The following is a 17,196-nucleotide window of genomic DNA, read 5'->3' on the forward strand; positions in this document are numbered from 1 at the left end:
CATTTGTTCTACCAGGTAACTTGGCATTTAGTGTTAAAAACAAACAACAGTTTGTGTTCCCAAGAAGATTAATAGGTGCGTTGAAAGAACTTTGTAGGCTTAATGAGAAAGAGGCAGCAAAACCGAAATGTGAGACCTCCTACAGTTCTTCAGTTCAGCTGTACAAATAATAGTTTACATAACTAGGATTGGAACAAAATAAATTAAAAGTAATTTCATGTTTCATCAAAAGAAGTACAGTTCAGAGTCAATATGGAAAAAGATCTAGTTCAGAACTGCATTTCCCCTCAGCGTTTCATAAGCGTGCTTTGTATTAGCAGCTGATGTGTTTTTTTCAAAAGAGTAAAGAAAATTAGCATGTCCCTTAAGAATATATTATACATTTTCAAATATCAAGTATTCCTATTTTATAACTCGTAACTTCACATATCTGTAACCAAAATGTTTTCTTTAGAAGACAAAAAAAAATGCACTGTTTTTCCCAGGCTGCAAGCTGTTTTTTCTGATCCAAAAAAAAAAAAGTGGTAACAGCTACAACATGTCCATCTTTGAAAGTAATTCCCACATACAATTTTATCCTTTGACGGATATTAAATATTGCAAAATCTCTTCTTATTCCTAAAGTTGAAACTAATGATTGAAAGGAGCAAGCTACAGGTAGAACTGTAGGAAAATATAGGGGTCTCTGGGGTCTCTGGTCCCACTGCCTGCTCAGAGCAGGGCAGCCAAGGGCAGGTTGCTCAGGGCTGTGTTCACCAAGCATTCACCATGCTGTCTCCAAGGACAGCAATCCCACCACCTCCCCAGGACACCGGTCCAGAACTTGACCACCCTCAAGGTGACGACAGGAGTTTCCCACATCCCAGCCTGTGCCATCACCTCTCATCCTGGCCCACGCACCTCCAAGCAGAGCCTGGCTCTGTCTTCTTGGTGCCCTCCCACCAGGGCACTGCGGAGAGCCTTCTCCTCCCATCTCCAGGCTGAACAAACTGGGCTCTCCCAGCCTCTCCACACGCCACCTGCTCCAGCCCCTTCTGCACGCTGGTGGCCTCCACCGCACTCACTCCCGTGCACCCACATCTTTTTGCACACTGGGGAGCCCAAAGCAGACCCAGGGCTGCAGCTGGGGTCCTGGAGGTGCCAAAGAAAGGGGCAGAAACCCTTCCTTCCACCACGCTTGGGCAGCCCAGGATGCCCTTGGCCTTCTTTGCAGCAAGCATGTACCACATTAATAAAGCAAGAGTACAGATACAAACCTGGCAACAAAAAAACGTGAATTCAGACCAGTACAGCTCAATGCAAAAATCCCTCAGCAGCAAAAGTCTCACTATCAATGAAACCACAAGCGTGGCCTTCTTTGGCAACACCCAGCTAGACGACTCCCAAGTATTACCCTCACCACCTCCTCCCTCTGGCTACATAGCTCATGGGGTATTCAAAGAAACCAACAGCACATATATTGTCTTCACCTGCTTTTTAATTGCAAAGCTAAAAGAAGCCAAGTCAAGAAAGTAATTTGAATTCAGTTAATAACAGAAAAAGATGCGTCTAACACTGACTTCACGTCTATGTACAACGTCCAAGGACTAGAGGCCTAAGAAGGAGCACACTGAGGCCATGTCAGGAGAGGTCACATACTCCAAAATTCTCATAATAGAGCTTAAAATTCACAGACAAAGCAAAATTACAAAATTAATTTCCTTGTTCGTGACCCTACGATGCTCAGAAGTGCACCGGTCAAGTTCACACAAAAAGACATTCGTTGGAGCCATGCTCTGAGCTAGATGTCAACCTGATACTATTCTCAGAAGGCCATGAACTCTTCATAAAGTGGTTAACACTCTTGCAGCTGCCAGGCAATTGGAAAAGCCTGTGAGCCTCCACTGCCAGCAGAGAGTCAAAACAGGCTAAAAAGCAATACTCCACTGGCAGGAATTTAAAAAAAAAAAAAAAAAAATTTCAAAGGTTAGTCTCAATTATTGACATTTGGCCTCTAAAAGTCTAACACCCACCGGCACCTATACAGATTTCTTTGACTTTCTGGCATCCTGGCCCAGATGAAAAAGGGCATGAAAACTTCAAACAGAGCAGCTGAAACACTGAATTTTTTCACATCCACACTGAGACAATGTTTTTACCCAAGATGATTTTTTTGGCCTTTAGAGGAACTGTCAAATCCTAATCTGAAAGCCATTCAGAGTGGCAGACTGCTTTGTCAAGTATGAGTGACTGTTGTCCCTGGCAGATCCCAGTCTCAAGTGAGGAATGGTTATTCATACTTGCCTGAAGAAGCTCAAAATTCAGAAGCACTTCTGAGGCAGCATGGGTGCGTTTTCCCTTTGTGCTATATGCTACTTGCTCTAAGTCATGTTATAGTTCTTGAAAAATAAGGAAATCTTCTGAAAGGAGGGCAGGAAATTGCCGTTCTTATGGGGAGGAGCTAAGCATGCTCAGGTTCAAAAGATGTGATGGGTGTGAAAGGTGTGATAGGCAGTATGTCACAGCCCAAGGTGGGAGCCTGCCCTCATGCAGGGACTGAGAAGCTGCAGGACTTTCCAGGCAAAAGTGACGCAGAGAACTGAAGCCTGCACGCACAGAATGAGGAAACACGGGGAAACGCAGGGAGCACCCAGCCAGTCCTCAGAGAGGAGAGGAAGAGCTTCTAATAGATCGTCAGAGCCTGTGCAGAGCTTGCTGCAACACAGGACATCACCATGCCACTGTACTGCAGTAGGAAAGCTTGGTGTCAGTAAGACATGCCCTCCTTACCTGCTGCACCACCCGGTGCCTGGCTGTGAACAGCATGGAGGGTGCCATGGTGGACTAGTGTATGACCGTCACGTCATCTCGAGAGGCTCAGTTTCAAGTCCTGACCCTTGTGCCAAGGGCTGCTCTCCTCTGTGTCCTGGTCATGAAATGGCACCCCAACATCTGGCTGCAGAGCCAGAGGTGGATGAAGGTACCAGCCGCCATTGCTCCGCCACACGGAACCGGCTGGCATGCCCCAACCAAGATGGCCCAGCGGGTGCCAAGCCTTTGAACACACCTTGGCTTGAAGACATCGTTATCTATCAGGAGAGCTTATGCAATTTAAAACACAGTTGCACAGCTCAAATACATGGGCTACTGGAGGCGTATCAAACCTGTATTTCGTTTTCCCGAGTATCTAATTTAAGATCTTAGTCTGTACCTTGACAGTGGGACTGTGCAATGTAACAGTATTACTAGTAGCTAACGGCCCAGAGGTCTCGTGCAGTTCTTCGCTCTCTGCCCAGCAGCTCCTTAAACACACTGTCATATTCCCTTGGCTTTGGGACAACTGCATCCATCATCAGCAAGCACCAATGATCTCCTAGTGGAAACGTTCATTTTCAGTCCGCTGGAATAAAGGCGTAAAACCTATTCTGATGCAATAAAATGAGAGGATGACAAGGGAATGTTGCAGAGGAAGCCTGAAAGCAATGGGAAAACATACTTGCAAGAATGACTGCTGTTACAGAGACAGTAAGTAAAGGACAGGAATAAAAGAATTGTCCAGGGAATCTGATACGCAAGTATCAGTCTATGCAGGAGAGCGCTTTTGTTGTTGTTGTTGTTGTTGTTGTTGTTGCAGCTCTTCTTAGAACATGCCTAATACACTTTATTGCATTAAATATACATGCATTTTTCTTCTATTGACAATGACCTAGAAATACTAAATCACTTTTGATACAAGAGAATAAACCAATCCACTTAATCATATAGTCATGGAGAATAAGGCCAACATGATCATATACTCTGCTGGACACAGCAGAAACTATAGTTTAGGGCTGTGGTAGACAGTACATTTTAGAAAGAGGAGAATTTTTTATTATTTAATCCTTGTGTGAGGGTAGATCCCATCACACCCTCTGGTAAACTGTTTCTACACTTAACTGTTCTCACTATTTACACACATTTTATTGCTATTTGGCTTTACCTAGCTTGAACCTCCAAACTCGGGATTCAGTTCTGCCTTTGTTTGCTGTTTTAAAGATTTTACCATCCAGTGCCAGAAGCCAGGTAGTAAGTCAAAGTACCACTTTTCACCTCAAACTGGACCACGACACTGTAAAAAAATTCAAAACCAAAAGAAACTTGCATTCAGAAGAAACTTTCCTTGACTTGGTGCATAATATTGCCTCTGCCTTCTGAAGACCTCAGCACGAGCAGAGAACCACTGTCTCCTACACAGGGCTCCACCACTCCTCTCCGTCCCAGTCTTGCCCCCAGTCTATTAATGAGTCCTGGATCTATCTTCACCATCATGCATGCACTAGTAAGCTATAAAGAAGCCAAGAGTCAGAGATGCTATTAATAATGTAGTTAACTCATCTTCAACATTAAATATGAGTGAACAGAGTAAGGATTAGGAGCCTCCCAGGAATATGTTTTCCAGTCATACTGTAAATACTAGGCCAGTGTTAACAGGAGCTGCAATAATCCCACTCCTTGTGGGCTTTTAAGTAGTGCATTTGAGGTGCAAAATGTTCCGATCACTGTACACGTAAAAACTTTTCAGTGTAAGCTGCATCAAAAAGCACTACTGTATGCCAAGCTGATGACTGACAGGCTGTACAGCAGTGCTGCAGGGTAACTCAGGAGCTAAGCACCTTCAGGCAGTAAAAGAGAAAGAAAAAATTAAAAGAACTGTTCATAAAAACAGTCATGCACATCAGATTGATGCAAAAATAACAAATCTGTCATTCAAACAGACGTTCGGCAACATGGTGATGGCTCAACAAAGACAACCTTAAGAAAATAAGTGCAACTCTCAGAGCAGTTTCTAATATCTGGGACCAGGTTGGCCATTCAGCACTCGCTGTCATTCTCCAACTGAAAAAACGGAACTGTATCCACGGCACTTTTTTTGCACCAGCACTGGTTGCAGTCCTTCTGTTTGGAAAAGGACAAAAATAGGAATAGGTATCGCTGGAAACAATTTTAAAAGTAACACAGAGATAGGTAGACCAGCACGAACAAAACACCACATTTATGATTTGCAGAAGCAGCACTCGGCTAAGAAGATACGATGATTTCATTTCTACGTTTAGTTAAAAAAGAAAATACCTTTGTCATGGTGCCCTTTTTACCGTACTGAGCTACCCGGTCTTTGGAAACATTATTTGCACCCGAACTGGCTGTCTTCTGCCTGTGAAGGTGCATCCAATATGCTAGGAAGCGGGACTGATATTGCCACAAGATTACTAGAAAAATAACCTGAACTGATTGCGTGACATTGTGCCAATCACAGTCTGGAAAAATCAATGCACAGTGTCGTACAAGGGCAGAAGGGGTTTGTGACATGAAGTCTGTACTTTTTTTTGATGAGTTCAGATGTACATTGAGTCTTCCTCAAACTGCTATAAAGTGCAGGAATATGCCACAGCACGAAATACATGTTTGAACGAAATTGGAAACATGATGAGAAAGCATCAAACACACGCTCAATTCACACGGAACGGAATAAATGGCTTTTAAAGACACTTTGCAGAAGTGAAAAGCAATCTGTGATGCAGCTCAGCAGAGTGTGCAACGTATCCCAGCCTGAAAGATCACTAACAAGCTGCTGCGACCAGCCAGCTCGGCGCTGCGGCCAGGACCACATCCAGGGCGAATCCGCTGGGTCAAACGGACGCGGTCACTTGAACCGCTACGATGATCTCCAACCTTAACAGAAGGTGCTGATCAAAAGTATCTCCCATTTCAGTTCAAGGCAAGCAGCCCTACAATAAGCAGAAACAGCGCAAGAAGCAGCAAGAGAGTTTTCAAGCATGTCGAGCAGCTAAAACAGTGAAGGAAATCAACCCTTCCAAATTATTTCAGATGTTTTTCAGAAGCTGAGCAAGGCATAGATACAGGCTTAAGTCTCGGGCTACGAAAGCGCAAAGGCCGTGCCTCCAGAGTAACGCCAAGGTTCGTCTCAACAGTAAGAAATTTGAACCTGTGCAGCAGACTGCTAATCTGTGTGTTTGTTTTGGAAAGAAAGGCATTAAAATTTCATACCAAACACTTTGAATATTGATGCACAGGCTCACAGAAGAGTTTTTGGAGTTACTTAAGCACCCAGAATTGTGCCACCTGAATTCAAGGGCCTAATGGCCACTGGCAGAACCATCAAAGTGTGTAAAATAATGGTTGCTAAAGGGAAGATGCATCACAGATGCCATAGCCTGCCCATCACAAGACAAAAATACTAATTGAAGCAGCCCAGTGGGATATTTAACACAGCAAATATTTTGACTTGATCAGTCAAGCAAGCCATTTGGTACTCCTCTTTTTATTTTGCTCACAGAAGTTGAACGAGCTTAAAACACTACGTGTCATCTTTTCTCCCTCATTTAAAACCCAGTATCAGCCGCCTCCTGACCCTCCGAATTTTGTAAAGCAAATCAAATAACGCTTACTGAGTTTTGGTGCACGGCAAGCTTTTCCAGGGTGTCAGTCTTAAGTTCAGCAAAAGGGCAGGAAAAAGCTGTTCTAAGAGTAGAGGAAAAGGTAGAACCAAACGTAACATTTTCTAGTGCTGCCCCTGGTCTTTGCACCGTCCTGCTCAAACTTGCATCTCTTTGGTGTCTGCATCGTATGGAAACGAATCGGGAGCTGGCTTTCTAGGCAACGACAGGCGCTTCCACAACCTTACTCTCCATCACGCACTCTCATTTGCTGTCTTTATTTCTAGACCGGTCACATGAAAATGGGCATCAATTGCTCATTTGTGCAAGCCTATAAAAAAGATCCATTTAAAAAGAAATGGAGAGACATGATTTTTTTTTTTATTGCTGTCTGATCTTCAGTCTGTGAAAAATCTCAAGGACTCCAAAATGTTGTTCTACCCTGGGGTTCAGGAAGTGAAATATCATCCTTACTATCTATCATTTCTGTTGTACTTATTGCAAGAAAATAAGCCAATACCCAGCAAATTTAAGTGAGCTACAAAAAGGGCAGAACAGAACATTTGAACTGTGCCAATATAATCCCTTTTCTAAACTTGAGCTATTTTCTATAATTTGGAGGAGAGTTGCTTTCAGTCTTACTTCTGCTGCACTCTTTCCTATCGTGTGATTTTTACTTCAGGCTCCACCGATTGCCAGACTGATGCAAAACGTATACCGGCGTAGACAGGACATTTAACTTAAGAGTTTCATCTTAGCATCATATTCCACATCCGATACGTACATGTGCTTTGCACCATGTTAGACTCCAGTCTTCCCTTTATTATTAGTCTTTAGCTTCTTAAACATTTGTAGTTTTGCTACTTTCATCTCGATTTTGAGAAGGGAAAAAATTCAATAGAGTATTTTATATGCATGCCCAAAAGCAACAGATATATCATCTACGCGATGTGCCCTTGCCTTTGAAATCCTCCCCGCCTTCAGCACACATCAGTGGGAGTGCGCAGAACACACAGGGGAGTTATCAGTCAACACCAAAAGCCTTTCTTCTTAGTCACTCTGCCGGCGAGGCTCCTTCAATTCACAGCAAGCCTACCTCGAGACGCCAGAGTATGGATCAACTTGGAAATATTAAAATTCATAACTAAACAACTCCAGCAAACCAAAAAAATGGTTTTTTTCTAGCACTAATGATGTTAAAAGTGTTGTGACAAATTCTTATATCAGCTGCCAGAAACTCTGCAGGCCTCCACGGGCTATCTGCTTCTCTCAGAAGAGCCCACGCGTGGTGGCCCCATCTTTCAGAGCACCCGCTCCACACGTACCCCTTCTCGCCAGGCTAAAACCACTCACCACTACTGCGACGGTTTAGATCTACAGTAAAAGACCGAAAGTCAGACCATATTGCACAGCAGGAAGAGAGAACAAGAATTCAAGGGCTTTGCCAACGTCCAACATGCCTGTGGCCTGAAGGGATCTGCTAAGTGAAATTCCCAACTATTCACCGAAGTGGCTATGCTCCACATTTATCAAAGGAAGCAAAGATCCCAGTGGGCTCTGCCCCTGGCAGAAATCTCTTCCCAACATGGAAACCCAACAGTCAATGTCTGTGAGCAATGTACACCACCCAGGCACCCAAGACACATTAATACTAGAAGCACCACCATGTTCCCCCGGACAGCCTGCGTATTTGTGGCCAGTCTTCAGTGTTTCCCAGGAGACAATACCTCTTCCCACCTCCCATCCTTTAGTCCCTGCTCATACGTCTAGGCATAAAAACAAACAAGAAAACCTTTTACGAGTGCCACAGCTGACCACCAAACGCTCTGAAAAACAGAACTAACATGATGTAAATCACACACAAATAAATATGATCAGAAACAACAATAAAGTCTCCCTACAACCTTTCTTCAGGATACCAGGAAAGTCATCTACTGAAAGCATCATATCCCAAGCTCTGTTTCTAAACCTGAGATCATTTCCATTCTGTCATATAATCCCTTTTCCTGAATCTATCCAGTTCCATCTCAAAATGAGTTTATGCCTCTTGTGCTTACAAGGGCTCTTTGGAGGACCACTCCAGAACTTCACTTTCAGACAGCTGGAACCCAAAGCAAAGGTTTCAGTCTAAATGCACTCACAACCAATTTATAGTCCTTTGATCCTACAGGTTAAAAAATAATTCTCCATCTTTTGATCTCCTCCAATATGACAGAGCCTCTGTTCTTCTGGACAGGCGAGCGGTAACCCTTCTCCGTGCTCATTCTAGTCATTTGAATGCCCATGGCCAGAACCGTGCACAACGTTTCTAAGTAAGATTTTAGCACTCTTGCATAATGGTAATATGTTCTCTTCTGTGCTGAAAATACCTCATCTGATGCAATCTTACACTGCATTAGCTTTTTTCACAGCTGCATCACACTGGTAGATCATAATCATCTCACAACTGAGCAGCACATTCATCTTTCATCCTCCGTCACCTCAACTGTTGAGCTCTCGTCCTGTCATAAGTCATCTAAAACACACAAGCAAAAATCTAAATTTATAAACATTGATATATGTTATATACCAATAGCAAGGTATAACTTCCGTGGGACATCTTCTGCTTTCTGAAATCTCTATGTAGTGTATATGCAGTTTTTTGAAAACAATTATTAAGCAGCTAAATACGAAGAAACAAAATCTATCATAAACACTTAAAATATTCAGACTATCTCCTCGTATAATACAAAGGAGGTTGTGAAAAATTATAGAGAAAAACAGTAACTCCTGCACTTTACATTGACTTGTAATTGTTATGTGGACTTAATTACTTAATTTAGAGAAAATTAATTGCCCAAATGTTTAGAGAAATTCACTTTCTTTTGCCTTGTCATTCCGGATTTCGAGTCTTACTTTTTGCACACATTCGTTGCTTCACCAGAACTAGACAGGTTTTGCTAAGCCTTTTATAACGTATGGCGTCTTTTACATGCCCACTCCTGTTTCTTACAGAAATGACTTTCCTCTTGAGGCCTCTCTTTTTTCATTCGCGCTCCGTTAACTTGAATTAAAATCCCTAAACGTTATCTCTTCTCCCTACTTCCCTCCCACACTCGGTGTTTAAACACCAATATGGATCGGCATTTAATAAATCAGCGCAGCATGTTCAAGGAGAGCACGGGAGCGTAGCAGGGAAGGGGACAAGGAACGAACGCGGTTTGAAGAGGGCAGCGCTTGGGGACGTAGGAAAGGAGCCAAACCTAACGCCCCACTGTGACTGCTCCTAGCCAAGCCGGGCTTTGCCAAAACCACACGCTCCTCCGGGAGGAAGCTTCGTTTTCTGCCATAGCACAGTCGCTCCATGTACACGAATCCCAGCTCTGCAACAGTCTTCGCAGCCAGCCCACAGACTCGCTTGCAGCCCACGCTCTTAATTGTATTAATTAATTGCAAGGGATGGCAGCTCTTTGCGGCAGCAGCGCCGAAGGAGGGGCAGGAACACCGGGTTGGCGCACGCTAGGGGTAGGGCACGACCAGGACAACCTAAATGCCACTTCCATCGGGGGAAAACCGCTTTGCGAAGAATCAGTATCACTCACGTTTCACTGAGAAAACAGAGTAAAATGTAGGTTCTTTGGAATTTCTCACTCCGAAAGAAGTTACAGCATTTTGATTTTCATTTTTCCTGAATGAGAACAGAAAGGAGCATTGAATGTGGCATTTGTGAAGGTATTCTCACAAACAAAACCAGTTCTGGGAAGGGTAAGGTAGGACACGTACTAACTGCCTCTGCCGGACCGAGATGGCTCTGTGGGTACCGGCCGCGGCAGAACTTGGTAGCACGGCTCCGGAGAGCAATCGCACTGTGGAGCAGCTACAGCACAGCAGTAACTTTGGCCCAGCAGAGCTTGATTTGCAGCTGGGACCACCCAGGAGTCCAGGCAGCAGCCCCAGGGGAACAGCTCAGAGGAAAGGCAAAAAGCAAAAAAAACCACACTGCCTTCCCCTGCCTGCATCTGCTAAGCCCCGCTCCTCCCTGCAAAAAGAAACTACAAAAACATAAAGAAAAACAGGCAAGATTTCAGTAAGAGCTATGTTTAAACACTTCCTCCAAGAGTTAATACAGATTTCACTAAGAAAATCCTGCAGACAGCACAAGCACAGCTGCCCTGGTAAGAGCCCTGAATCGCATTTGGATGTTAACATGCGGTTTGAAAACATCAATCTCGGCCACAGCGGTCGGTGCGAGCCTCGGTGAAAGAGGACACCGCCAACGGTTGCGATTACAATTTCTAATTGGGACGCTCGCTTGTATTTTCCGTATTTGAAATAATAAATGCACCCGGCAAAATAAGCAGAGCTTAGGACTGCACAGACGAGGACGACAGCCTGAAACGCCACTTTCTCTGCCGCACGCGGCAGGCAAACGGCACACGCACACCAAGTACGCTGCGTTTCTCTACGCAACTTTCTGCTCCTCAGATTTATTCTCACAAACATTTCATATGCAATGCTATTTGGGGATCAGCTTTTTAAAGGCACATATCTAATCGCTTCTTCCCGCATCTACTAGAACGTTTCACTCTAGTTTGTGCTTTTTAAAAAAGAAAAATAAGGGGCATGGCATGATTCACAGGCAGGTTTTACATGGGTTACTTCTCCACGCGGATGTGCATCGCTTGGGTTACATAACGACCTCTCCTTCTCCTGCCAGCTCCGCTCGGGGAGCCATCTTCGGGGGGCACGCACGTCCACGCTGTGGGAGAGTCACGGGGGCGCCACAAACCGGCAGGTGCTAAATTAAGCCGCGGGAGCAGGCAGGAGCCCCAAGCAAGCGGCCGGCAGACGTGAGCGGTGCAGCGCCCTTTCCGGCTCCCCCGCGGACGGCCGCGGGCGGCACCCCGCCGTCTCCCCGGGCGCAAGCCCTGCCTCCGGAGCCCAGCAGCTTTTCCCCCCGATCCCCCCGCCCTCGCTCACGGACCTGCTCCCACCTTTCTCCCGCTTCCCAAAAGCACCTCCTGGCTCGTGCTGACACTCCCTGCCACGGCCGCTGCATCCCCTCTCCCGCGCCCGGCCCCAAAGCAGGTCTCGCCACCCTCTCCCCGTCCTCCGTGAGCTCCCGAGCTGCTCAAAGCTCCTTCCACTCCTGGGTGCCCCAAGCACCTGCCCGCACCCAACGCGTGCACCCCAGATGCCCACCCCAATGCACTTGTACTCGGCTGCGTGCTGCTCCCTCGCGCCCTGCCTGCTCCCCTGTACCTGCGCCCTGCGTCCGCCCACGCCCCGCGTGCCCCTGCCGTCTGCTACCTGCACCCCGCACACCTGCGCCCTGCACCCATCCGCAGTCCTGCACCCCGTCTGCTCCTGCCCCCGCACCCGCTCGCCTCCCACGGCGAAAACCAGCCTGCTCCTGCGCCCCACGCACCTGTGCCCCACGCACCTGCGCCCTGCCTGCTCCTGCACCCCACAAACCGGCACCCTGCCTGCTCCTGCACCCCACGCACCTGCGCCCTGCCTGCTCCTGCACCCCACGCACCTGCGCCCTGCCTGCTCCTGCACCCCACAAGCCAGCACCCCACAAACCGGCACCCTGCCTGCTCCTGCGCCCCACGCACCTGTGCCCCACGCACCTGCGCCCTGCCTGCTCCTGCACCCCACAAACCGGCACCCCACAAACCGGCACCCTGCCTGCTCCTGCGCCCCACGCACCTGCACTACGCACACCCATGCCCTGTCTGCTCCTGCACCCCAAACACCTGAGCCCCATGCACCTGCGCCCTGCCTGCTCCTGCGCCCCACACACCCACACCATATGCACCTACACGCTGCCTGCTCCTGCACCCCCTGTACCTACACGCTGCCTGCTCCTGCACCCCACACACCCACACCATACGCACCTACACCCTGCCTGCTCCTGCGCCCCACACACCCGCACCATGCACACCTACACCCCGCCTGCTCCTGCACCCCACACACCCGCACCCCACGCACCTGCACCCCGCCTGCTCCCGCGCCCCGCTCACCCTCCCGCCCGCCCTCACGAGCCGCAGACCGCCCCCCCCCCCGGCTCACCTGGCGGCGGGCGGCGGCGCGGGGCCCGGGCCCGCGGCCGGAGCCCGGCCCGGGAGCTGTCCGCCGCCGCCCGGTGCTGAAGGCGGCTTGGCGGTGCCGGGCGGCGGAGGGGGCCCGGAGGCGGCGGCGGCGCCGGGCGGCAGCTGCCCCTCGGCTCCCCCGCCCTCCAGGCTGGCCTCGTTGCCCATGGCGGGGCCGGCGCGGCACGGCGCGGGACCGCTCCCTCAGCGCAGCGCCGCCTCCGCCGCCATCAGCCCCGCGCCGCCATCGCCGCCTGCCCGCCGCCCCGCGCATGCGCCGCCCCGCTCCCGCCCGCCGCCCACCGCGGCCGAGCGCGCCGCGGGCACGCGCGCCCGCTCCACCAATGGGCGCGCGGCGCGGCCGCGGCCCCGCCCCCCGCCGCACGTGCCGAGCGAGGCCAGTGGCGGCGCGCGGCGCCGGGCCCACCGATGGCGGCGCGAGCCCCGCGCGGGGCCGCGCCCCCGCTCCCTCCCCCCAACGGGGCGCGGCTCGGCCAATCAGCGCCCGCCCCGCGCCCCCGCCCCCGCGCGCCGCAAGGGGGCGCCCGCTCCCCGCGAGGGCGCCGGAGGCCGCTCGGCGCCAGCCAATGAGCGCCCGGCTGCCCGTTGAGGTCACACGACGCTCAGCCAATGAGCTCCGCTGCTCCTCCATGAGGCCATGGCGTCATTACTCACTTCACGCTTGGCGTCGCCGGCCGCACGGGCTGTCTCCGGCCTCGGGCCCGGCCTCGCTCCGTCCCGCTGCTCTGCCGCGGAAAGCCGAGCAGGGGGGCGGCTCGGCAGGGAGACGGGGCTGTGGGGCGGCAGGGTCTGCCCCGCCCGCGGCGGCACCAGTTCGGCTCGAGTCCACGAGTGTGGTACGGTCGGCAGCACCTGCCCCTGGGCTCTGGCCCCAGCCCGGCGGGCAGGGCGAGAGGACGAGGAAGATGGCGAGGCCGTGGCCGCCCGGGCCCCGCACGGCTCCTGCTGCGCACCCGCGGTTACAGGCCGGGCCTCCTGGCTCCCCCCTTCGTTAGTGTCCCCGCTGCGCAGCAGGGGCGCTCGGCTCTGCACACCAGCCTCATTATTTATTTACTGCTTTAAAAGAGTAATTAGCACGATGAAAAGTACCTCCGGAGCCCGGCAGCGTGGGATCCCAGCGCCGTGCCCAGGAGAGCGGCGCGCCAGGCGCCAGCATGCAGCGGTGGGGAGCTTTCCTTCGGACACCCGTCCCCTGCACCGAGATAATTACCTCTGCGAGAGTAATCAGCTGCCGGGCCTTTCCTCATGCACTAGGAAGGGACAGAGAAAATGTCACACGTGAATAAGGCAGCGTGGTTTTTCCTCCTCGTGTTTAAATAATAAGACCGGCATATAAGGCTGGAAAGTTTAAATAAGACCAGCTCCCAGCCCACCTCCCCGCCAGGCTGGGCCTGTGGGAAGCAGCAGGTAAGACCCCACCAAAGGCCCTTCCCCAGGATTCAGCCCCAGTTTGCTCTGCCTTCATTTTGTGCCTCAAGCCCTCCGAGTGCAAAGATTCAGGCACGCTCTCCAGGCCAGGCTGTCCTGCCCGTGGGGCGACACGCGTGACCCAGGGCTTCTGCTCGGTCCACTTGTCGCAGCCGTTGGGTGGACACTAGCGAGAGCAGGCTCAGGGTGCGCTGGGCCAGGAAAGGGGATGGGAAATTTCAGCCGACGGCAAACGCAGCCAGGCCATCGCTCAGACGTATTCCCCACCAAAACATCGGCATTCGTCTTTCGGCTATCCAGGCTCCGGCCGGCTTGCACAACAAAGAGCCTTGTAATGAATGCTAACAGCTTGTTTGCATAATATTACCCAGATGACATACATAGATTTCGATGTACATTATGTAGGAACACGCCGTAATAACAACGCTGGAGATGTCGTTGCAGGGTCTCTAGCACTGGCACACAGCACGCAAGCATGGCATCTGACTTAGTGTGCCCATCCCTGATGTTGTGACCTTCCCACAGCATCTAGGAGCAGCTTCCCATGAGGCCCTGACCCTGCTGCCCCGAGAAAGCAGGACGAAGGTGGAAACTTGCTGTCACCATTGCTTAGCACCGAGCGAGCAGGCGACGCTGCTGCCTGGCAGGATTTCAGCAGGAGTTGCACCTAGCTGATGTGATTGTTTCAGCTGCAGCTCCTAGAGACAAGCAGTTACACAAGTGGCCCGGTGTGCCCTCACCCCTGCCCATTTCAGCAAAAAGTTCCCAAGCTTCACTGAACTGAGACACACTTGGGGGAAAAAAAGGCATCATCTTAATTGGATCTCTGTAACAAAAAAAGGCAGAGAGAAGGAGAACTTTAGTGTGGTTTGGCTTTAAAATCTTAGGATTTTTAAGTTTTACGATCCTGTGCACAAGGGCTGGCAAGGAGAGGGCAACCCAAATCACACCCCAGCAAAGGCAGCGACTTGTCTTGACCTCAGAAGCCCATGGAAGGCTTGGAAGGTGAAAAGGCCTGGCAGGACTTGGAGGCAGCAGCCACAGTGCAGCCAAGGCCCAAACCCAAGAGGCTCCCAGCCCTTGTCAGTCAGCAGGAACATCAGCAGTGCAATGAGTGGTATGGAGGCTGCAGGAGCACAAAGGCAGCCCAGGCAGGATATGTCTGCGGTTGCCTTGAAATCTCCTTTCTCTCCTGCTGCAACTTAGTTTCTCCCTCCTCTGTATCCTTGCCTCCGCAGCTGTGTACTACAAACGGCAATGGCAACACTCTTGCAACAACTTGTTTGAATGTTACTTAAAAACACCACTCTCAGTTTTAATCCCCTACAGTCATGAAACGCAAAAGGAGGAGGAACCTTTGCCAGAAGGTGCCTACGCAGAGATGTGCCCCAGGACCAGGGCCACCTTCAAGCACAACTCACAGCACAGCCCAGCACAGCCTGGAAAGGCATGTTGAACACCAAAGCTCCGGCTGAATTCAGTGCTGTCGCTCAGCGTGAACCCTGTGGGGCAATCAGCTCTGTGTAGCTCACTAATGTGTTTCCTTCCAGCTCCTGCTGCCTCAGTACAATGTTTAAGTCCGTGACCTCTTAGGGAGCCTCAGTTTCCCAATATGCATGAGGCCAAGGACCAGGGGCGCTGGGTTATAGCAAGTATTTAGCACTGCAGCGTAAAGCATTTGCTTTCCTGTTCTTATGCCAGGCATGAGTGCAAAGTTGAGTTGACACCTTCCCTTCGCATTTGGCTGCCAAAGCTTCACATGAAGTGGAAAAGGGCTGATTTGTTTCTGGCTCAAACATTAACATGATTTTCCCCAAAGGGACTTATCTGGGGGACGCCTGGACTTTGGGAAACAAACACTGCTTTGCTTAGAAATAAAAGAGTGCCCACCAGTTCTGTTTTTCTAGTTAAATTATACACAAGCACGAACTCCTGTCTACCTTTCCCTGCTGCCAGCTGCAGCTGTTTTAGCTTGCATGCTTTGCAGGGCTTGAAAAGCAGCTGCCACCCATCCTCCCTCACACTATCCAGCATCATTCCAGAGCCGGGTCCTCCGCCGAGCCCCGAGACAAGGGGACGCTGCAGGGGACGTGCAGGCTGTGGGTCCGGCTCCTGTGCTGGCCCCGGCAAGCCCAGGGTAGCACTCATGTCCCCTCACGCGGGGAAGCTGCCTCCCTGCCAGCTCCCACGCAAGCAGCCCCCGGCAGCTCCCCAGGGCTCGGGGTACCCTCCCGTCGCACTGTGCACTGCCGTGTGAGCTCTCCAAGCAGGAGGGAATCAGCCTCCAGCCAGATTGTCGCGGATGCTTTGCTCCTGCAAGGGATGAAATGCAAGTTAGTAAGTGCTTTAAACTTGGGGCAGTAGTGGGGGGGACGAGGACAACTGCAGGGCCACAGGGGAGAACGCCTTTGTATGGAAAATTTAAGCCAAGGTCTTTGCAACAACGCTCACTCCAGGTACAAAATTAACTTCTTGAGACTACACAATTAGTTAATTCATGAGCTAAAATTATCATAGGAACAAAGGGCCACACAGTTCAGTCTTTCTTCGCAATTAAAGCTCACTGAAATATCACACATAGGCTATATTTAAAGAAATTAAGCTATAATTAAACTAATCTATTAACAGTGGGTTTATGCTAGCCATAGTGGAGGAAGGAGGTGGAAGGGACAGGACAAGCCAGGCACCCCCTCTGCCTCCAGCCAGCAGTGAGAAGAAGGATTTGCTGGCAAAGCTCGGTTTCACTTAAGGGGGAGTTGGGGTACCAGCAAGGACACCCGTTATCAGAGATGGGCACCTTTCCCGCAGAGCCCAAGCCATGGGATAGTGCTCAGCTACCCAGGAGCTGGGGATGTTACTCCAGAAATCAAAGGCTCAGCATGCTAGAAGAGGAGTTTCACGTGCATTGGAGCTTTAGGAAAGCAGCACAAATCCGGCATGAGAAAGACGTAAAAAACACTGCACTGCTTTCAATGGTTTGGAAATTCAGCACCTGGGGTCAGAGATCACGGGCTGAATCAGTGTCAGTTCATATGCATTCTCCATATGTTCAAAAGTCTTTCAAAAGAGTAAAACAAGTTAATAGCAAACCAAACATCAGGTGCCAGGGAGACTTTGTCAACAGACACTGCAAGATATCCATCTCCCTTCCCAATAAAATAGGTGTTATTACTGAGCGGTAGGTGATCAAATTCCTGTATTTCGCTGGGGCGGGCTGGGGGGCTGCCGGGCAGAAGGTGCCCCAGTCCAGCTCACACACC

At 50.3% G+C, this 17,196-nt stretch overlaps 1 protein-coding gene across 3 annotated transcripts in view; it reads right to left on the minus strand.

The window, feature by feature from the left end:
- The window catches only part of BSN (bassoon presynaptic cytomatrix protein), a 153,762-nt gene extending 140,979 nt beyond the window's left edge, over positions 1-12,783 (minus strand). For all 3 annotated transcript variants that reach the window (XM_064518613.1, XM_064518611.1, XM_064518612.1), the window contains exon 1: positions 12,468-12,783. In XM_064518613.1, coding sequence (XP_064374683.1) covers positions 12,468-12,655 — 188 coding nt within the window. In that variant the 5' untranslated portion in view covers positions 12,656-12,783. The remainder of the gene's footprint in view (positions 1-12,467) is intronic.
- Positions 12,784-17,196: the final 4,413 nt, after the last annotated feature.

Source organism: Dromaius novaehollandiae, chromosome 12, assembly GCF_036370855.1.
Source record: "Dromaius novaehollandiae isolate bDroNov1 chromosome 12, bDroNov1.hap1, whole genome shotgun sequence".
In the NCBI taxonomy this organism is placed as follows: domain Eukaryota; kingdom Metazoa; phylum Chordata; class Aves; order Casuariiformes; family Dromaiidae; genus Dromaius; species Dromaius novaehollandiae.